The sequence below is a fragment of the Xenopus tropicalis genome, chromosome 5 (assembly GCF_000004195.4).
Source record: "Xenopus tropicalis strain Nigerian chromosome 5, UCB_Xtro_10.0, whole genome shotgun sequence".
Taxonomy (NCBI): domain Eukaryota; kingdom Metazoa; phylum Chordata; class Amphibia; order Anura; family Pipidae; genus Xenopus; species Xenopus tropicalis.
Genome location: NC_030681.2, coordinates 70531649 through 70555704, shown reverse-complemented (window position 1 = coordinate 70555704; position 24056 = coordinate 70531649). Strand labels below are relative to the sequence as shown.

Below are 24056 nucleotides of genomic sequence, written 5' to 3'. Positions count from 1 at the left end.
GCCACATGCCTATAATTCGACCCCAGAACCCCGGGTTTATGCGCACGGTGGTTTGACAGGTTACGTTACAGTTGCTAAGCAACCACATAGCGGTGAGCGGACATCAGAAGTCCGGGTGCCATTCACAATATTAAGACGCTGAAAGCGATTGTGCGGGGTGATACTGTCATCTATCGGGGGACAAGTGCTGACAGCGGGAACACAGGTCACTGGAGGGATGATCCTGGTATTGCAGTGTTTAAGGCAGTAGTTACTATAAGTGCACCCATATCAGAAATGGGTGCATCGGGGGTGAGACAGTCCATCAAAGGGTCAGCACTATATGCTGCAACCCGCGCTCAGCAGTTTGGTATTAAATGTTACCCTTGCTCACATACGTGGTACCTATTGTCCGTGCAGGAGTGCCCAAGGCCATACGCGGGGCGTATACATGTATAGGGGGTAGGGGAACCGCCTAATGTTGTCGTGGGGCACGGAACTAAAGTACAAAAGGGGGCATGGGTACAGCTGCTACCCATATACCCAAGGGCATGGGTACGCCTGCTACCCATAAAAACACCTTGTGATAGAATCATAGAACTAGAAAAATCATACTACAAAGCAATATATATATATATAAAAAGGGACAACTATATTACATTACGGTAATTTAACCAATTTAAACAAAGCATCCCAATGGCAGAGTTTCATTTACCCCGTGGGGCCACACAGTCTAGTCTATGTATCCAATGGGATTCTCTCCTAAGCAGTGCCAAGTCTCTATCACCTCCTCTCAGTAATGGAGGCTGATGGTCGATAGCCATACATTTAAATGTAGGCAGGGGATGTCTCATGTTCAGAAAATGTCTCGCCACTGGTTAATTTGATTCTCCTTCTTTAAGAGCTTTGCTAATGGCAGAGTGATGGTTCCCAATACGTTCTCTGAGAGTGGTGACAGTTTTGCCCACGTAGTATAGATCACAGGGGCAGGTGATGATGTACACAAAGTTGAGTCTCTACTATATGTTCTTTGTAGCCTCTTTCCAGAAACCTATTGAACATCTCGTGGAGCTGTATTTTAGCTGTATCGGCCGAGCTGTTGTTCCTAATAACCCTGAGGAATTGGGAATACGGGATGCCTTTGATTGTGGCCGGAGGGTGGTGACTGGAGGCATGTTACAATCTGTTGATTTGCGGAAAATCTGGTCCACACTGTACCTTCTGTTTTGAAGATATTGAGATCCAAAAAGTCAATATTTTCTTTGTGGTGATTCAATGTGAGTTTGATGGGGCAATCAAGGTTGTTGAGGTACTGGTGGAAGGAGAGTAGATGTAGAAGGAACTCAGTGGGTATAACCTTGGAGTTACTGGTTGATAATGCCCTTCTTACTGACATAATACCTTGGTCATGCGGGATTACCGTATATAGGCTAGTAACGTCCATAGTAACCAGAATATAGCTGTCAGGGATGTCACCCAATGTTTTCAACTTCCTTAGTCTTGGGTATATGAGGTCATGGTCTTAACTAAAGGTTGTAAGAATGAGTCAATTTATATATAGATCGGTTGATAAAGGGAGCCAACCACAGAGATTATTGGTCTGCCCGGGGGTGCTGATAGAGACTTATGGACCTTTGGTAGTGTATATATAATAGGTGTATGGGGTTATTCGGTAACCAGAAAATTATATACATCCTTCGTGATCCAGCCAGCATTCAAGGCCAGGGAGAGATACTGGTCTAGTTCTTTTTGGAACTTGACAGTCGGATCCCCAGGTAATGCCCTGTATGTATCAGAGGCTGATAATTGTTTCAATATCTCTTCCCTATAGTATGTGTAATCTAATAATACTATAGACCCACCCTTATCAGCTGGTCTAATGATCAAATCTTGGTCGTCCTGAAGGGAGCGGATAGCCTGGCGCTCAGCAGGTGATAGGTTAGGGTGCAATTTGCATACCTTACCCATTTGTTTGGCCTCAAGTGAGAGCACCTTACCAAATGTACGCACCGTAGGTGGTGTGTTTGGCAGTTGAAAGTTACTCTTACCCCTAAAATGGGATTGCTCTGTGGCAGGGGAGTTCCTGAAATGTTCTTTCAGTTTTAGTTTTCTTTGGAATTTATGTACTGTATATCAACCAGTATGTTAAATGTGTCAGGTTGGAAACAAGGTACAAAGCCCTTTAGACAGTAGGGAAATTTCCCCTTCTGTCATAATGTGTTTGCTTAAGTTGAAGATAATGTTTTCTTTGCCTTTGGGGGTTTGTTTTTTGTATTTCCTTCCCCCTCGTCTGGTGTGCAGTCGTTGTCTCTGTCCCTTCTTGAGCGAGTGGTCACCCCTAAAAAAGGTTTGGTAGTAGTGCTATTGTCTGAGTCCGTAGACTGGTCTGAACTATCAAGTGTCAAAAGTGGTTTGGGTATCCTCCTCTTTCTTAATGGTCTAAAGTTACAAATGTGTCCAATTTAATCCCCAATAACCAACCTTTTTGGATCTCAATATCTTCAAAACAGAAGGTACAGTGGGGACCAGACTTTTCCGCAAATCAACAGATCGTAACTCTATTCTACATGCCTCCAGTCACCACCCTCCTGCCACAATCAAAGGTATCCCGTATTCCCAATTCCTCAGAATTATTAGGAACAACAGCTCAGCCGATACAGCTAAAATACAGCTCCACGAGATGTCCAATAGGTTTCTGGAAAGAGGCTACAAAGAACATATACTAGAGACTCAACTTCAAAGAGCCCTGAATCACACTCAAGAGACCCTACTCAGCAGAACACATATACAGACTAAACAACCAGCTCCACTAATTTTTACAACTACTTTTTTATCCATCTCCCGGGCATTGTCAGAAAGCATCAGCAAAAATTGGCCGATGGTTAATCAAGACGAATCATTATCCCTGCACCAGTCCCACAAGCCCTTGATGGGGTATAAGAGGGGGAGCAGCCTTAGGGACCTATTAGTCAAAACTGACTTTAAAAACCAGAAGGATGCACAAAAGAACTGGCTGTCGTCACACAAAAAACTGGGGTGTTACAAATGCCCAGATTGTACCACATGCAGATGCCTTCTTAGTGGCCCGGACTTTCCTCACCCACATATGGGAAAAAGATACAAGATTCTCCACAGACTGGGCTGCCTCTCTACCTTTATTGTGTACATCATCACCTGCCCCTGTGGTCTTTACTACGTGGGCAAAACTGTCTCAGAGAATGTATTGGGAACCATCGCTCTGCCATTAGCAAAGCTTTTAAAGAAGGAAAATCAAATTAACCAGTGGCGAGACATCTTCTGAACATGCGACATCCCCTGCCTACATTTAAATGGATGGCTATCGACCATCAGCCTCCATTACCGAGAGGAGGTGATAGAGACTTGGCATTGCTTAGGAGAGAATCCCATTGGTTACATAAACTAGACTGTGTGGCCCCACGGGGTAAATGAGACTCTGCCATTGGGATGCTTTGTTTAAATTGGTTAAATTACCGTAATGTAATATGATTGTCCCTTTTTATATATAAATATTGCTTTGTAGTATGTTTTTTCTAGTTCTATGATTCTATCACACTGCCGTATCCATTTTCTCAACGTGACTGAATCAAGTTGTTTTCTGGTTACTATGTGTAACTTCCTTAGATACAATGTTTCAACTTCACTGCTGGACTCGTGAGATCGTTTTGGGTGTGAACATGACCTCTAGTGGCAACTGTGTATAACTCCATTTCTTTCCACAAGGTGTTTTTATGGGTAGCAGGCATACCCATGCCCCTGGGTATATGGGTATTACATTACATTACATTAACATTTATTTATAAAGCGCCAACATATTCCGCAGCGCTGTACAATAAGTGGGTTACATACATTGGACATACAGAGTAACATATAAAGCAATCAATAACCGATACAAGAGGTGAAGAGGGCCCTGCCCAAAAGAGCTTACAATCTACAAGGAGGGTAGCAGCTGTACCCATGCCCCCTTTTGTACTTTAGTTGCCTGCCCCGCGTGGGACACGACAACACCCCCTCCTGGATTGGATGCGAAGACTAATGGGGACATTAGGCGGTTCCCCTACCCCCTATACATGTATACGCCCCGCATATGGTCTTGGGCACTCCTGTACGGACAATAGGTACCACGTATGTGAGCAAGGGTAACGTGCAATACGAAACTGCTGAGCGCGGGTTGCAGCATATAGTGCTGACCCTTCGATGGACTGTCTCACCCCCGATGCACCCATTTCTGATATGGGTGCACTTATAGTAACTACTGCCTTAAACACTGCGGTACCAGGATCACCCCTCCAGTGACCTGTGTTCCCACTGTCGGCACTTGTCCCCCGATAGATGACAGTACCACCCCGCACAATCGCTTTCAGCGTCTTAATATTGTGAATGGCACCCGGACTTCTGATGTCCGCTCACCGCTATGTGGTTGCTTAGCAACCCAAATTTGCTAGGCATGTATTGTGGGAGTTGCAGTTCCACGTCCCAATTTTGCAAGGTAGCGGGGGCCACTTCAACTCATACCCACATATCCCAATAGATATATAAGTGGCCTGTCCTTCTTATGCATCCCTCATTTAGTGACCAACGGAACCCATGAAGGTGTGCACCTAAAGGAAAAAAATTTAACCAAGAGAAGAAAGAGGGGAGAGGACAGAATATATTCCAGAGAGACTCAAGGAGACATGATAAATCAGATTGTAAAGGATTTGAACAAAAGACTAGTAAACTTGTTGCAACATGTTACAATATAGCCACAAGTGTTAACATCTGGCTACATTGTGCATGCAAATCACATTGTGACATGGGGAGAAACCCCCATCTATAGCAAATAAATTACATATAAAGGCTCAATCCACGTGGGGCAACAGAGTCCAATCGGTGTATCCAGCGCAATTCCCTCTGTAATAAGGCCAGGTTTCTGTCGCCACCCCTATCCAGGGGGGGTGAAAGTCAATTGCCATGGAGCGAAAGGAGGGTAAGGTATGACCCATATGCAATTGTTTTACCAACATAATATAAACCACATGGGCCGTATTACTAAATCAGTATCATCTTTTAGAGTTTGTATAGCCTGTCGTTTTTGGACAGAAAGGTTTGGGGGAGTTCTGCTAGTATGAAAAGTTGTTAATATCTCTTTAGAGATTACTTTTCCAAAGGTGCGTACTGCGGCCTCTGAATTTAGAATAACACATTGTGGGGGTGTCCCTAAAGTGTTCCTTCAGTTTTTGTGTTTTCTCTGAAATTTGTATGTATCAACTAAAAGGTCAAAACTGTCAGGTCCCTGACTAGGTATGAAGGAAAGCTATGCTGGTAAGGGAGGTGCTATTGTCCTTTTAGACTATAACTAATATAAGCAGGAATTATTGACACAACCTAATGATGGCCAGACCTATCATAAACTCCCAAAGGACCCCACAAGACATTTTAAACAGGAACTTGACTCTATTCTTACTATGGCACTACAGGCTGCTTGGCTGGACCAAGAAATATATCAACATTTAGTCTCTGAAATCCCACGCATCCCTATCATTTATACACTGCCCAAGATTCACAAGTAACAGCTAAAGACAGTTCCCAATGCAGTTATGTAAGGTGTATTCAGGTTGTGTCATTAGAAGTCCCTGATGGTCAAAGATAGAGCAATGCACCTAAACTAGGCCTCATCAGCTGAATAGAATCTAAATCCTATCTAAAAATATCAATATAGTTAAACCTGCAGCCAGTAGTGATGCCCCCCCCCCATTAAATAACAGTTCCCTCTCCCACAGCAGCAGTAGAGCTGTCTGCCCTACTGGGCAAGGCTATACCCAGCATCTGCTGGGGGTAACATTCAGACATGCTAGCAAATGGCTGCCTTTGGGCAGCCAACGTGGTAGGGCCCTGCCCTGCGACTGCAGTGTCTGGCTGAGGATAGGGACTTTTTTCCATGTATCTTTGCAAAGGGGAAGAAGCACTCCAGTGTGTCGGCAATGCCTTTAAATCATTTATTTGCAGAAATAAACAAACAGCACAAGCTTTCGGGGGTGACACCTGAAGAAAAAGCACCCACTGACTGTAATGTATTTGGAAAAAAAAGTTGTGCTCTGAAAAAAAAAAATCGCACGCATAAGTAGCAGTAGGAATGAGAAAAAAACCCATTGCCTTTAATGTATTTGGAGTGGGAAAAAAAAGTCAAAAGTTGCAACTTTTTTATATGTATCTACTCAAAATAGTAAAATTTAGTGTGCCAAATGAATCTTCTGTTGTCTTTTAAGTTGATATTGCTCTTTAAACACTTTGATAGGGATTCCCCTGCAGGTGGTTGTTCCTCCAGTAAGGACTCCTCTCAGGATCTCTGTCTCTCCAAGTACAGAATCTGCCTTCCCTGTATCAGCCTGTCCTGAAGGAACGCTTCTTGTTGGGCTGTTCAGCTCTCTGAGCCCACGTGCAGCTTCCTGAACACTGAAACTTTCTCTCTCTTCCTCCTGGCTTCCTGTCAGGCTTTCCATCTTCCTATTTTTTCTGCTGCCCCTAAACTGGAACCCAGCACTACCTCCCTACACTAGTGCACAACAATAGTACATTATATTTAAATTACTTTAAAACATTTTCATTTTTTTGGTGTTAATGTTCCTTTGACATATGAATCCACAAACTCTCCAGTTTTAAATTGCTCACCACTAGCTCTCCCCCCTCCCGTGTGACTATTTCAGTTTCCAAACCATTAAACCTTTTAAAATTTTACTTTTTAACTAAATCTGCATGATTTAGAAGACTAGATTATATGGATAGAAGTGTTGATATATATTCTCCTTTTTTGGAATTATTATTAAGGGTGCAAGTATTTGCACATTTTTGTTTTCAATTGGCAGCCTTCAGAAACATTGCTTTTTTCAGTAGAATCTGTTCCAGTTCTTTGCCTAGATTAAGGTTACTCCAATGTCTTGCTATAATATTCTTGGTCATTTTTGCTTTCTGCGTTATATTAAGTCACAAAACACATGTAAAAAAATAAAAGCTTTTTATGTATGTATGTATTTATTTATAATGTCACTAGTTAGCAATGTGCAGGTCCACCCATTAGGTGGCAGCAACCTATAAGGCTGACCGCTAGAAAAGTATTTCTACAGAAGTGTGAAGCAAAGGTGGAGGAATGGAAGGAAGGTGGCCATTCTGGCAGTGTCAGTGAAAGGGAGAGAAGTATTCGGGAGAATAGAGCTGGACTGATTTAAGTGGTTGATATTGTATAAGCTCAATTGTTGTGTGCGGACTCTTGAAAAATAAAGCAAACAGTTGGAAACAAGATCAAGCCTTCCATATATTCTTTGGGCAAAGGTCAAATGTATTTTACTTTTCATCTTTCCAGTTACTGTATCTCTCTTTCTGTCCTTTCATTCTTGTACTGAAGCATATTCTTCCCTTTGAAATTCCTTACCAATTCACATGCTTTATTGTTATCATGTTTTACTCCAGGAATCTACTAAAATGGCTAGCATCCTCTTTAAAGGAACAGTAACACCAAAAAATGAAAGTGTATAAAAGTAACTAAAATATAATGTGCTGTTGCCCTGCACTGGTAAAAGTTGTGTGTTTACTTCAGAAAGTCTACTATAATTTATATAAATAAGCTGCTGTGTAGCCATGGAGGCAGCCATTCAAAGGAGAAAAGGCACAGGCACATAGCAGATAACAGATAAAACACTATTGTATTCTACAGAACTTATCTGTTATCTGCTATGTAACCTGTGCCTTTTCTCCTTTTTTTCCAGCTTGAATGGCTGCCCCCGTGGCTACACAGCAGCTTATTATATAAATTATAGTAGTGTTACTGTAGCAAACACACCAGTTTTACCAGTGCAGGGCAACAGTGCATTATATTTTTATTACTTCATTTTTTGGTGTTACTGTTCCTTTAATATGCTTCAGTGCATATATAGACAGAAGAATAGTTCTTCTAGAAAAACACCTTATCCTCACCTTGGTTTGATTGTGTATTTAGGTGAATTAAATACAAGACACATCCTACTTAAAACAGGATATGTTTTTAGTTTAAGAAAGCTATTCCTTTAAATACACAGGCAAATAATTATGGCAAAAGACCAGGGACACACTTAGCACTTGCTGAGGATTACACAAAGAAATCAAGATTTAAAGATTAAAACAAATACATGTCTTAATTTAATGGTTCATGCGTCATAGATAGGCTCCAATGATAATACTGATGTCTGTGTCTATACAAGGCCAGAATACTTTTTGGTAGAAATCTGGCAATATATCACATTCTGCCATCTTGCCCAAAACAATGAAAAACTGAGTTTTACCATAGCCTGTTTGTTTAACTTGTGATAAACATGCCTCGTGGGTTGGAAAAACAGGAACCCCAAATCTTTAAAAAGGCAAAAACATTATATTACAGAATAATTGTAACCCAGGAGGAGAAGTTATACACCCTGGAGTATTGAGGTATGGGGTATAATACTACACCAAAGATAAGTGCAAATATTTTTCTAAACATATGGGCACATATAATAAATGTGATAAACAGAAAAAAATTGCGCTGAAGAGAAAAAACTATAAGTCCAAACAATGTAGGGAAATATACTGCATTAAACTGTTCATATGTTAAACCCCAAACTATTTTCATAAAACACTTTTTTTAGTAGTATGTGCCATTGGGTAATCCTAAAAAGAAAATGTTATTTTAAGAACTAAGGCCAGTCCCCTGGGTTTGTATGATTCACAGTGCACACAAACAAGCCAAGGCACACATTCTTGTTGCTATTCAGAGGATTTCTCAGGTTACTTGGAACACTAGCAAATCAAAAGTTGATTTCAGGTTACATGCAGAGCTATCAACCTTCCTCCCCCCCCCCCCCCCCGAATTTCCTGGGATTTGCTTGATTTTGCCCCCTACCCCCAGTCTCCTGTAACAATGAGCCAATACCAGGGTTTTTAAAATGTCCCCCTGCTAAAGTTAGGTTAAACTGGTGCACAAACTCACAGAGGTGGCAGACGGGGCTGTGTAAAACAGGCACATTAAGGCAAAGAGAAAGGTGAAGAACAAGGAGAAATCTGTGTTGCCTATAATAACTAGTGCATACCTCCTAACATTTTGAAAATGGAATGAGGGACATTTGGTCATTTAAATTGACAACTGGTCATTTAAATGTTTTTTTTTTTTAATTTGCCTTTTTTTTATTTGCCTTATTTTTCTGACTCTCTTCCAGCTTTCAAATGTGTATCACTGACCCCAGCAGCTAAAAACTATTGCTCTGTGAGGCTGCAATTTTATTGTTGTCATGTTATCACCTATATTTCTATTCAGGTCCTCCCTTATTCGTATTCAAGTCTTATTCAAACCACTGCTTGGTTGCTAGGGTACTTAAGACCCTAGTAACCAAATAGCTTCTGAAATACCCAATTGGAGAGCTGCTAAGCAAAAAGGTAGACAAAATTATAAAAAAGACCAACTGCAAATTCTCAGAATATTACTCTTTACGTCATACTAAAATTTAATTTAAGGTTAACGGCCCCTTAAATGAAGTTCTGAACCTTTTTAGTATTACAACTCCCTGCAACCTTTGGCATGTTTCAGTTGGCAGTGGTGCAGTGAGTTCAGTTGCCGATTAGTCTTTGTATTTCCAAACTGGGCCCTCAGCTTCTGAAATTTCCAATTGGAGAGCTACTGAACAAAAATCTTAACAACCTAAAAACCACAAATTATAAAAAAGAGACCAACTGCAAGTTCTCAGAATATTACTTCTTATATTATATTACTCCAGGTTGCTGGCGCTTATTCTTCTAGTGTTAGATCTCTGAGTGAATTTCAGTTGCACTAGGCCATTCCCCTGGTCAAATAAACCACGCCCCAACCAAATAGGCCCACTCACATTTTCGCCTCTATGATCAACTCTCCCATGCTGACAGCTCTGTACATGCATGTATGCACAGAAACAAACACAACTCATTTTAAACCTGATCCTATTTCTGATAAAACCCTGACCCAGCTAAATTGGAAAAATTGTAAGGCATGCTTTCCCTGATGTTGCATAAACTACACTGACTCTAGCACCACTACTATTGCTTAGCTAGGAAATCGCTCTGCCCTCATACTTAATATGATTATGCTCAAAGGGTTCACTTGGCTTGGCTTTTGGGGCACACACATCCTCCCTCCATCTAAGATTTATACCACTAGAGATTAATGTGTGTTTGTTACACTGTTAGCCTAAGGTGGGGTGGAGAACTGGTCCCAGCAAGCACAGACTGTGGGATATGTGGGATCAGCTTTGAGTGCAACATTTCCATTACTGTGTTCCATTGTTAAGTTGTAAATTCTTTCCAAAGAATCTGTGTACCACCCACTATGTAAAGCAGAAGGATTTCAAGTTCCATAACCCATCACTTTACAATGGCACAAAGTATGTGATGGTTTGCGGTGCCCTGGCATAGATAAGAATTGTCTTTTGCTACTTTGTTCAATAGTGAGAACAACAGAAAAGGAGAAACAAACAGTGATTTTAGTTGCAATGAGATTTACATATAACTGTAAAGACAATTTAAGATGTTTTGCTGATGTATATGTAGGGGACCAGAGAACACTGTTCCCTGTTTCTTAGTCTGTGACATCATCCAGCCTAGCTACAGACTGGGGAGGGACCCGGTTGGCTGGATGCCCCAGTGCACTTCTGGGAGGAGGTGTGCTTAACTTTGGAGCCAAAAATTAGGGGGCGGGCCCAACAGTTGATAAAGGGAGCCCCTGGCTCCCTTTGTGGGTGGGGTGGAGAACTGGTCCCAGTTGTTGGAAGAGAGATACAGAGTGAGCAGCCAGTACCACGTGTTGTGAGTTGAGACTGAAAAGAGAAGAGTCTGCAGGGCTGCCTGTGATTACAAAGTCCTCTGTGGAATCTCCGTGTGTGTCCCCTGGTGAGAACAGGTATTGCTCGTTTGCCTGCTACGTGGGGGCAGCCACCTTTCCATAGGGGAAGGTACTCTGGGGCAGGTAGCGCTACCTGGGGGGACTTAAGAGCTCTTGGAGAAGGGACTGAACTGATTAAAGGGTTGTGGTCTATCCGGATCCAAGTTGGGACTGGGCATCTACAGAGACTGTGCCAGCAGTGGAGAGACTGCACAGGTTCCTCAGAACAGGAAAATCAGTTATCCCTAAAGTTGTTTTACATTCTATTTCAACAGTTATATATAAAGTTTGATATTTCTGCAAATGTGTGTGATTATTCCCAGTGGAAACCCCCTTGAGGTGTGCTCTTCAGTGTCCACTAGGTGGAGGCACTGCGCTATAATCCCAGTTCCCAGTATCTTTATAACTCAAAGAGAACGAAAATCTACTGCTAAAACAAGTAAACAGCCCCACAGAAGTGAGTGTGCCAAGAAAGGGTTACATATATTTGAAAGTTTCTGAGAACTAAATTTTCTTTTATTATGCAAAAAAACGTTTTGGGTGGAGGATCCCTTTAACTTTCTACAATGTATTACTTTTGTCCATATAGCAGAGTATTAAGGCTAATAACTGCAGAGAAGGAATGTACCAAACTATTCATCTGGGTGGTTGGTCTATGTCTCTGGTTCTGGAGCAAGGGTGTGTGCAGCAGATAAGAGTAGCAAGTATAGAGGTGAAAAATTATCATTCAGGCTCTGGAATGTACTGTATGCCCAGTATTGATCTGTGTGTACAAGGTGAGGATCTTTGTAACCTCAGAGCCTGTAGCACATAAAGTAAGACAAATAGCTTTTTTGGGACTTAAACCAGGAGCAGGCACTGACATTCACCATGATTTCTTTCTGTTTCCTACTTTTTATTTCACTTAGTGCCATCCAAAGCCATGGCTTGGACAAATTTACTGCAGCCGTCTATGAGCATGCTGTCATACTTCCAGAAAATTCAATAACTCCAGTTACAGCAGATGAAGCTTTAGTGCTAATGAACAGAAATATAGATATATTGGAAAAAGCCATTAAGTCTGCAGCAAGTCAGGTACTGTATATTTAATGCTTTCTAATTTAACTGGTATAGTCCTAAAAAAATCCCATAATAGTTTAATTATTTTTAGAATGTTTAATTGGTATTTTATATACTGTATTTTTACAGGTTTTGTTCAATATTCATGGTAAAATAACAATTGGTAAAGAATCATGGCTTTTCATATATGCATATAGCTAAATTCAGTGACTGTTAATGGGATACAAATTGTAAATTAATAATGTGCTTAATCAGTTAGAGTGTTGAATCCTTTGGCTGCAATCGGCTTTACAAGTACAATAAATAGCATATTAAATATCAGCTAGACATTTAGAGAGATGTGCAGCTAAATCAATCAAATATATGTGCACATTATACAAAATACATACTATTTAATAATAGTTAAACCACATATAGAAGAACCAAAATCTGACTTGAAACTGAAGGGAAGTTTAATTCTGAATTTGTTCAGGTAATGAAGAATGGTAATGAAGTGTAATGTGTACAAGTAAACACCTGCCAATACCAGGCAGTAAGTACAGCGCTCCCCTGCCTTCCATCATTTTCTTGCAGCATACCCATAATAGCGTTGTTACAAGCTAAACTACATATAAAATTGGCACAGTTTTTGTACCAGTGTTCTAGTGTAGCTAGATTTTTTTTTTTTGTAAGTCTTTATTTTCATTTTTAGGTTTAAAAGGGGGGGGGGGGGGGTGTAAAGAAAGGAAAAGGGGGGTAAAGGGGGGGAACAAACCCATAAACATCAGCAAGGTGTACGCAGTTCTACTAGTGCTCTCTTGTCAATATTCTATACAGTCATAACAATCATAACAGATCTGGTTTATAAAAATACCTTATACGGTGAAAAACTGCCGATAAAGTGGTGGGGGAAGCAGGTAGTAGTACATGCATTTTGTTGTGTTCATTTGTTCATTTTTTATAGGTTTCTGTTTATTAAATGTGCTAGAGATTTTCCTATGTCTATACCCATCTTATTTTGTTTAGCTTGTTTGTCGTTGTTGTGTATAGATTTACTAACCGGCCTAGTGCCAGCCTGACCATACTTTCTCATAAGTTTTCATTCTTTCATATTTTATAGCTGTCAGTTCTTCCATTTTCTTTGTGTTCTCTATTTCTTTTATCCATTCCGTTTTTTTGTGGTGTTTCAGGGTTTCTCCAGTCTTTAGGTATTACTAATCTTGCTGCCTGTAGTAATTGGTCTTAATTTTACTATTGTTTTAAATACTACTTTCCAGAATGGTTTGATTTTGTCACATGTGTACCAAATGTAACTGAACGACCCCTCAGCATTATTGCATCTCCAGCATACCATTGGTTCGCTGTTGTAGATTTTATGTAGGAATTGGGAAGTTCTATACCATCTACTAATTGGTTTAAAGTTTGCCTCTTGCGATCTATTGGATCTTGCTCTCTTATGTTGCCGAGATCATTTTTTTTCTCCATGTTTCTGTATGCAGATTTATGTTTAGTTATTTTTCCCATTGGACCATATAGTGCATTTTTCCCTTTTGGTACTCTTTTGTTAACTTTTTGTAAAACTGTGCTATGAGGTGGGGTAGTTTTTGTTATTGCAATAGTGTTTCCCAAAACGTAAAGGGTCTAGAGACTCTTTCCAACCCTACTGACTTCAGAGAGTTGGATACCTGTATGTAGTTCCATTGGTTTATAGGAGTGTAGCTAGATTTTTTTTAAAAACATTCAGCAAACCCAATTATGCCACCTTTTTTTTCTTAGGGCAGCAGTGGCATCCTGGAGGCAGGACAAAGACTTTAAAGGGTGGGGAATATGCAGATTGAGGGCAGGGTATAAGAAAATTAGGGGCAAGCAATCGAAGTTGGGAGCAGAGGTTCTGCTTTCAAAGAGCATGTCCAAGTGACTAAAAATCGCAGGGGAACACCTTTAGGAAAGAGGTACATTGCTGATAAATTTGCAATACTGGCCCCAACCCTAGCTGGTCATGTATTGGCTAAGTCAGTGAACCTCTGGCTGGGTGGCAACCCTAGCTGGAATTCTAGTGGTAAAAAAAAAAAAAAAACATTTTGCAATTACAAAGCAAGTACAATATACAAAGTGTAAAATTTAGAAACAAATCATTTTGTTTTCTACCTGCAAAGCAGCACTTTTGTCATTGCAATCTTCCTCTAAAAACCACACACTGCAACTTACGCACAATTCACATGGATACTTATTACTGCATATTTGTGTGAAAATGGCATCAGTACTGGCATTAGTGTCCAGTTGTGCATTGTGAGGGTATTGGACCTGTTATCCAGAAACCCGTTACCCAGAAAGTTCCGAATTATGGAAAGGCCATCTCCCATAGACTCCATAGGAAATAATTCACATTTATTATTTATTTATTCTCTGTAATAATAAAACAGTACCTTGTACTTGATCCTAACTAAGATATAATTAATCCTTATTGGTGACAAGCCAATCTTATCAGGTTTATTTAATGTTAAAATTATTTTTTTAGCAGATTTAAGGTATGAAAACCTACGCACAATTAATTCAGGTCCAATTATGCATAGCAACCAATCAGAAAGTAACATTTACTGCTCTGCTGCATAAAGGCACTATAGTAAATGTATAACAGTAAAAGGTACATTTATTATTATAACAACATAAGAGAGTTTTTTTGTGAGAATGTTTGCGTTCATAAGAGAAATACAGCCTTTTCAGATATTTAGTAAGATGTATTGAACTGTATCTTGTTGCTTCATTCTTAGGGTGCACATATAATTGTCACTCCAGAAGATGGCATATATGGTTGGATATTTACTAGGGAAACTATGTATCCGTTCCTCGAAAATATTCCACATCCTGAAGTTAATTGGATACCTTGCTCTGACCCTGAAAGGTAGATATGGAAGAATTCAATAACACTATCTTGCAAAGAAATTTCTTAACCTCCCCTGTGTATGAATGTTTACTCTTTTATTCCTAACTCTCTATGCTTTCTTTCTACATTAAGAAGCCAGAAACCTCATCAACCACTCAACTTTGTTTTGATGGATATGATTATTCAAGCTTTACCCTTACTGTACTGTATGTTGCCACCTCATACATATTTCATAATCATTTTTTTTTAACTTTTTGGTTTTTGGCACATAAGACAAATGCAAGGCTTTTATTTATGAATTGTAGGTTTGGACGAGCTCCAGTTCAAACAAGACTAAGCTGTATTGCAAAACTCAATTCTATCTATGTAGTTGCAAATATTGGAGATAAAAAGCCATGCAACATCTCCACTGTGGGATGCCCAGAAGATGGTCATTTCTATTACAATACCGCCGTTGTCTTTGATTCTGATGGAAGATTAGTGGCACGGTACCACAAGGTATGTGAATATATTTCTTTGTCAGTGTATTTCCCTTTCGTTATTTTTGGAAATAAAAATGTACTTTATGTTTTATTGCATTTCCTGTTATTAGAACAATCTACTGTTTCACTGTAGCAAATTTATGGTACGAAAAATGTTTCTTTACATTTACATAGTTATAGTGGACCTGTTGCCTTAAACCCCACACACAAAAATGTAATCAGGGAATCTTTCAATACCTGCCACACTGGTTGTCCAGAGGTTAATAGTAAGGCTGCAACATCCCCTTAATCACTTAGATTTCCTTCTCCTCCTGTAACCCACTCAGCCCCCTCCCTCAGGAATTTGCTTTGACTTCTGGCTTGTGGGCATGCTCAGTTGTTCTAAGCTCAGATTACTAAACACGCCCTCCAGTCTAGCAACCAGTGAAGAGATGGCATTGCTGGTTCCCATAGAAACTCAGCTCTAGCTGTCTGCTTCAATTTTTTTCTCCTAACTTTCTCTCCTGAGCCTGTATTCTTGATGAAATGTATGCTGAATAAGGGTCTTTGTGTGTGTATCTCATACCTGTATATACCTTGAGAAAGGTCTTAGTTGGAGACCGAAACGTTGACCTAATCTGTAACATTTTAAAGGATGAATAAAAGTAATTTTTAAAGGATCCCAGTGTGCACCTGTCTATCCTGGATTTTGTACACATACATAAACACACGGATACATTTTCATATACAGGTATGAGGGATCCCTTATCTGGAAGCCCGTTATCCAGAATGTTCCGAATTACGGAAAGGTCATTTCCCATAGACTCCATTATAAGCAGATAATTCTAATTTTTAAAAATGATTTCCTTTTTCTCTGTAATAATTAAACAGTACCTTGTACTTGATCCCAACTAAGATATAATTAATCCTTATTGGAGGCAAAACAAGCTTATTGGATTACTCAATATTTGAATGATTTTTAGCAGACTTAAGTTATGGAGATCCAAAATACAGAAAGATCCCCCCTAACCCCAGGTCCCGAGCATTCTGGATAACAGGTCCCATACCTGTACATAAATATGCAATTACATCTATAAAGCTAACTGTAAATCTTGGACAAGCAGTATATCCAGAGCTATAACTATCTTAATAAATCATCCAAGCCCCTCTTAAATGTATTTATAGAATCTGCCATCACAAAATCACCCTTCAGGACACTCCACAGACTCAAAGCCCCACCCTGAAGAACTATTTGCTTCAAATGGAAATTCTGTTCCTGAATTTAAAGGTGTGATTCTTTTCTATATGAAAAAAGATTATCTGTTATCTGTCTTATAAAGTACTTGTATATTATTACTGTAGGATCAGACTCCCTGAAAATCAATATATACTCATATATTGATTGAATAATATACAGGAATGAGACCTGTTATCCGAAATGATCGGGAGTCTTTCCAGTAATTTCGAGCTTTCTTTGGATAAGGGATCCCATACCTATACACATAAAAATGTAACATCTTGAAGAGTCACTACATCTGTTAATTTTCTAATGGATATAATACGTGTGTTTTTTTCTCTTTGCTTTCTATTTTTTTCTCATTGCTTTGCATCTTTTAGTTACTTCAAATGTTGTAATGACTTTACTTGCATTTTCTGTCTTTCCAAAGCTTCCATTGCTCCAGGGGTCTGTCTACAACTAAGGGCATTGTATGATTCACTGGAGCATGCCGGCTAAAAATGGCTTTAATGGGAAATTCCAAGCACAGGTTTAGCAGGAACCTAAGCCATAGTCTGCTATTCCCTCACTGAATGCTAGCATAGATATTTCCATGTACTAAGCACTTACTCCCTGTGTATTTATACTTATTTATTGTATTTATTATAACGCTTGTCCTCCCTGTGTGTAATTTTGCATATGGTAAGATTGTACAGCGCTGTGTACCCTTGTGGTGCTTTATGAATAAAGTTATACATACATACATACATACATACATACATACATACATACTGTTTTACAATTACTGGGAGCTTATATATTGTAAAGTATGAATGGTACAGTACTTACAATTTTAAATCTTACATTTAATTTGTTATATATGTTATGCTAGAATGGATGACTGTCTCAGAACATACCAGATGATTTAATTTACCCCTCCCACGCTGCCTCTGATTGTTAACTACAGACCATAACAAGATTTTGTAAGCCTTAATAAAGTCTGTTAATTCTATTTAAATGAATAAATTGTAAATGTGATTTCAATTTATTTTGCAGTACAACCTTTTTTCATTTGAGGGTCAGTTTAATGTACCACCTGAACCAGAGATGGTGACCTTTGAAACACCATTTGGAAAGTTTGGAATCTTCATCTGCTTTGATATACTTTTCTACAAGCCAGCAGCAGCTCTGGTGGTTGATCATCAAGTAGATACTATACTGTATCCCACAGGATGGCTAAATATCCTACCACATTTTACTGCTATAGAGATTCATTCAGCATGGGCTATGGGTATGGGAATTAATCTACTCGCTGCCAACCTTCATAACACCAGCATGAGAATGACAGGTAAGTAAAATATATTATTTAGGCATTTATCATTTTGCAACTTGATACTGAATAACATTATGTTGGACATTGGCAGAACATAAAGGACTAAGCCCAAGAATTTCTGTGTATACATACTGTATAAAGCCTACTGTATGAGCCCAGACGTACAGCTACCACATAAGACTGGTATTTCATAACTGTGCAAAAACTTGGGGCACATTTACTAAAATCCGTTTTTTTTCCGGGCTTAAAACATGATATGGTATAAATTCAGAGTAACCACGATAATTTCTAAAGTTCTAAAAAGTCTCGACAATGATTTTATCGTTCGTATGGAAATATTGCAATTGCGTTCTGAAAGTCACTGGATTTTCATGCTGAAATGTTCGTAATCGCCACAAAAACCTTTCTGTCTTTGGAAGTCTTCCATAGGACTCAATGGCACTCAACAGATCAAACATGGCAAAAAGATAGTCCCAATGAAAGTGTAACCAAAGCTTTGACGAATTCCGAAATGTTCGTATTCTTTGCGCAAAGTACAATTTTTTGTGGATATTTAACAAAAACCAAGGAAAACTTGTGGAACAAACTTTTTGCATACATTCCGAAAAGTTCTATAAGTTAGAAAAAATATGAAATTATCTCAAAATTGTAAAAGTAAATGGGCCCCCAAGTGTCTTTTACTGAGATCCCAGGCTCATACCTTCCCTTATCAGAGTTTTAATCTGAACCCTATATATTTTTTGTGTGGTGATCATTCTCTTTGCACAAATTTGGCATCTGGATCAAGTCTAACCATTTTATCACCCAAGCATTTTGTAGTTTGACGCATGGGTAACAAATCTTACAGCATATGACGGGGGCAGTGTCCTACCAACATCCACTAGCTCCTTCCCAGCCACTGAAACCATGCATATCCACTCCCTACGATTGTGGTGCTGGTTGTTGACGAGGAGCATATGCGCTGGACATCAGGACCACATCAGCTTGAAGGGCACATGCTTTTATCTGGTGATCAGCACCAGAGCCAAGAATTAAAGCAGCTAGCAACCCTGGTGCACAGTCTTGCCTTAACAGGCAGGGCTGTTTTGGGGAGCTTGGTTGCAGTAGTTGGGAGAGGGAGGCCTGTACAGCAGCCCTGTGGTCTGTACTTGAGTTTAGTTTTCCTGCAGATTGAAGTTATTTCATTCTTTATCCAACAGAAAATGAAATGATTAAACATTTGCTTTACTTTTTTGGGTTAAAAGTTTTAATTTGACAATTGTCAACTCACTTTATGCTAATACTTTGATGTTTTACTTCAGTTGCATTTTCTTCTCAGGTAGTGGGATTTACACACCAGAAACCCCAGGGCCATATTACTACAACATGGACACTGAACACGGCCATCTTATATTGTCTGAGTTGAGTGCACATCCACGAAATTCCTCAACTTTCTTTACTCCTAACTGGAGCCTTTATGCAAACAGCATTGGCCAATATTCCCCTGGACACAATGTTTTCCGTGGACACTTGTTTTCAGATGAATTTACCTTTACCGAACTCACTGAGCCACAGGGAAATTACACCCTTTGCCAAAAAAATCTCTGCTGCCATTTAACTTACACAGGAATGGAGAAGATAATTGATGAGGTGTATGTACTTGGAGTTTTTGATGGCCTTCATACGGAGGAAGCAAAATGCTATATGCAGGTGATATTTCATGTTTGCTTTGAAGAACTCTATAAATGAACTGTATAAGCGTATGGTGCAGGGCTGATTAATAACTGCCAGATATCACTTTTACTGTCACTGTCATGGGATGGAGAATCTGATCAATAGCAACCAAGCATTTACTTGGTTCCCACTAAACTGTGCCTTCCACCAGCTATACTTCTACAATTAAAGGGCTTTGTTTCAGAGCATCCAGATGATAGAATCGGAATGTGCCAAGTTAATGCTAGGGCCATGTGGAGTTTGGTAGGAAAGTAAGAGGCTGGAAGATTTATGTTGCTAAATACCTTATTAAAGCTAATCTCATTGTGTTTATATTTTTATGCTAGTGGTAAGAAATTTATCTTTATCACCACGTAGCCTTGATCTATGCTTAAAACAATGGGCTAGTCCATGAACTTTATTTTAGCTTGGTACCCTTAGAAGTTAAGCTCCACTGGGGCAAAGACTGAGGTGAATGATAACAAAAGGAAAACCATTAGGAAAGAGGAGTACCTAATAACATATAGATGACTGACCCCAAATTGCATATATTGCTTATCAGGAATGCTCTTTGGTAATGCTTTTTGGATTTTAAAAGTTTAAAGGAGAAGGAAAGGTAAAAACTAAGTAAGCTTTATCAGAAAGGTCTATGTAAATACAGCCATAAGCACTTACAGAAACGCTGCACTGAGTTCTCTTTCAAAAGAAACAGGATTTCTTGTCTCTTTGTTTTCCTGTGCCAAAATCTGCGCAGCTCTCTCCTCTCTCCCCTCTCCTGCTCCCCCCCTTAGGAATGTGTGATCTGAGCCAATCAGCAGGAAGCTTCCTCATAGTCTTACTAACTGTGCATGTACACCAGTCTTGGTCTTGGTGCAGGAGCGAGGCATTATGGGAACTTTCTTTACAGAGCTCAGCATTTTTTTCCTATGAGGCTTCTGATCATCTGAACAGGTGAAATATGGGGAGACTTAAGGGCACTATTTAGAGAACTGAAAGTATGTCTGCAGCTTGAGATTGACTCTTTATTAGCCTTTCCTTCTCCTTTAATATTAAAAAAAAAGATGTATCAAATGTGAAGTGTATAAAGTATATAAACTATAAAACTGCATGTACTAAATAATTTCCATTTTCTGGTATTTTGCTTTCATGATAAGAATAAAATGTGTAATATCTAAATGGGGATGGTTACTTCTCAATAGCAGCAGCATAGGGTAGCTGGGATATATGTACAGTTTGGCACAATTATAAAAACAATATTCATTGTACAGATTAGAAATGACTGAATATTACCCTTTGTAGAAAATTAGCCAAGGGCTAAAATTGATACAGTATTCTTGCCTTGAGTCCTTATTTTTATACACATTACTGATTCTGCAAGCCATAGTTATGCTAATAAATATTTTTTCTTATGTCCAAATTTCAGATTTGCACTTTGCTCAAATACCAAATCACTGACTTGGAAACCTGTGGGCTACCTGTTGAAACAGCATCGACCAAGTTTAATTATTTTTCTTTGAGTGGTAATTTTTCTAGCTCTTTTGTATTTCCTGAAGTTTTGTTAAGCAAAATTAACCTGGCTGCAGGAATGTTTCAGGTAAATATATATATATGTATAGCTAAATTTTTCTTCTAATGAAAAGATGATTACATTTGTTAATTGCATTTGAAAAATGTGGAATATAGGCAGCAAGGTTATTACTAATGTAGCCCACTTTTGGCTATGGCTTTACTTCTTGCACGCAATTACTATGTGTGGCACTAACAGGAGCCCTGTGCCCCCACTTACTATGGGGGAGCACGTATACTTTATACTTGGCATGCCTCCACCCAGGTTAGGGACAGGTTGAACTGTAACACCCCTCCCTGGGAAACTCTGTACAGTGTATGGACTCCCTGCAACTCCTGGGACCTTGCCCCCCTTGGGGTGGTAGCTTACCAGGCAGTTGAGGATCCAATCCTTGAGGAATTAACCAAGACACTGGAAGTGCTGATTAACCAGATGAACTTGTATATTATATTCATACAGAGTATCCAGTAGTATGACATGCAGGTTCAGGTACTTTCTCCTTACTTCCCTTAGGAGACGCTCTCACTTAGGCTTATTCCCCGGTACTCCCGCCAAGAGATCCTTTCTTAGAGATCTCCCTGGTATTCACGCCAGATGACCCTCACTTAAGGCTCTCCCCGGTACTCCCACCAAGAGACACTCCCTTTGGACTCTCCCCGGTACTCATGCCAAGAATACCCTTTGCTTAGGCAATCTCCTTTCTGTGGTCCTAGCTACCACCTGAGCTGGCCACTTAATGTACCTGAACTCCGGCCAGTAATGCCGGGAGGTCATAACCTCACTTATCTCCTGTTGGGGCTTCAGACTGCCCTTTCTAGAAACTCTGTCTATTCTTTCACTCTTAGAGTGACTATAACAGGTCTACCTGAACACTATAACTGGAGCCTGTAGCTAACATCTTGCAGAGGGGGGTCTCAGGACTAAAGACCTTACACAGAATGTGTCCCACATCTTTGGGATCCCTACACTAATATAGCAGGAATTGGATTAGTTTAAGGCTACAGGGAAAATTATGATAGAAAAATGTGTAATGCTAAATGGGTGTGAATGTGATTAGAAATGACTACTAAGTATTATTTAATGAATAAGTAAAAGTCCATACACTCACGGTTACTTTATGAAACACTTATAAGTTATCCCTTGGTGCAGCCTCCAAACTCACCAGGTTAAATGTGCTTCTTCGGTATTATTTGACTGAATTATACTCAAACATAATGAAATACATAATATTGAAACTCAGTCGTAGGGCCTAATGAATGTAAAGCACAGAACATGCTGTCATGTGTTTTACCCACAAGGCAACACTCTTTCCTAAAATTGCAGCATAATTGTACCTGCAGTGGGGTGCCACATGAGTGGGACAATGGTACATAGCCCTTTAGCTACATGCAATCTAATGCTAATTAGCTATGGCTGGTAAAGTCACAGGTACAAAGGTTGCTTAGGATCTAGTAACCCATAACAGCTACTGAGCATATTTATTAGTCTGCTGCAGTTTCAGTCCTGCTTTGCAGGGAGATTAAAGACCTGCTAGTACCTTTTAATGGGTTCTATATTACTACTAGATGCTTTACATTTTACTTCCTATGGTTACATGTTGTTAATAAGTACTGACTTCATAATAGGTCTGGTTTAATAAAACATGTTTTTGATTGTATTTTATACTTTAGGTTTTGCCTGATGGACGTCTTACAAGCCTAAGCAGTATTTCTCAAGAGCCTCTTTTAAGTGCTTCCCTTATTGGGAGATTGTACGATAAAGACCCAATACATTGATTCCAAATAAATATATTGCGTGATCTAAAACTCTGCTGGGTTTTTTTATTTTTACAATTTTTATTGGTGACTTTTTATGTGATAAACTTCAGTAAAAAAAAAATGTCATCAAGTAATTCCCAGGTGTGTGATTAATAGAAGGGCATTTATAGATGTGTGGTAACAATTACCAAGGTAAAAGAATATTTACAGACATACAGTCATTACAATCATCAAGGTCCAATGCTGCGAAAATATTTATTCCCCAAAAGGGGATTACATACAAGGGGGTCATTTACCTTGCAAAAACAGTGTGCAAACTGACAAAAAGGCTGCAATCTGCCAATTTTGCGCTTTGAACATTGTTGGTAGTCTCTATGAAAGTCTAACTGCGTTTGTCAGCACTGTATTGGTCAGGGGTAGGGATGTGAGGCCCTGTCCTAACCACCTGTCAAGATAGGGCTGGCCTGTGCCCCCTGACAATGCTCTCTGCACTGTGTGCTGGATTGAAAATCTGGCACTTGGTGCAGAGTGCAGCATTCTCTGTGGCACACTCCATCTACTCTGGGCAGGCATTGATCTGTGTACAATTCAAGTGCATGTGTTCCCAAAGTGCTGTGTGGCATCAAAAGGGCAAACAACCACTCTTTCTCTGTGTTTAAACTAACTGCATAGTTGAAAATAGTGAAAACCTACATTCTTACAGCAATGGTACAGAACAGTGCACTTCTGAAGTAAATGGTCATATGAGTAAAAGGTAAGCAAGGGGTAGCAGTATGGCCCATGAAAGAAATGGGTAATAATAAGTTGGTACATGGGAGACCTCCTACTTCTAATTCGGCACTGGTGAAAGGAAAAAATAAACATCCAAAGGGAGGGGCAGCGATAAAATTATAAATAAATGGCACATGAAGAGTGGTAGAAAAAGAGAATGTAAGCTCATGTAAAGAAGATAAAGGGATGAGATAGTGACACGTGAGGAAGAAATCATGGGTATATCACATAATGCAAGTGCTATTGCCAAAAGTACTTGTAGAGGCAAATTAGGCACTAACGAATCATGTGCAGGTTGCAGTGCACTCTGCAATAGGCTTAGCAGGTTTTTGCAATTATTACCAATTGTAACACTAATATTTGACTTATTCTTGTAACACTTAGAAACCGATACAATTATCAGTTCATTAGTATCATTATTCAAAAAGTCCTCTAGTCTATGGGGCACA

The 24056-nt window shown here is 39.5% G+C and overlaps 1 protein-coding gene across 1 annotated transcript; it reads left to right on the top strand.

Moving 5' to 3' along the window:
- Positions 1-11729: 11729 nt before the first annotated feature.
- On the top strand, positions 11730-22884 carry vnn1 (vanin 1). Its single transcript, XM_004914589.3, has 7 exons — positions 11730-11962; positions 14698-14828; positions 15116-15308; positions 17544-17835; positions 19139-19509; positions 20936-21106; positions 22750-22884. The coding sequence occupies exons 1-7, from the start codon at positions 11759-11761 to the stop codon at positions 22852-22854; spliced, it is 1467 nt and encodes a 488-aa protein (XP_004914646.2). The 5' UTR covers positions 11730-11758; the 3' UTR covers positions 22855-22884.
- The last annotated feature ends 1172 nt before the right edge of the window (positions 22885-24056 follow it).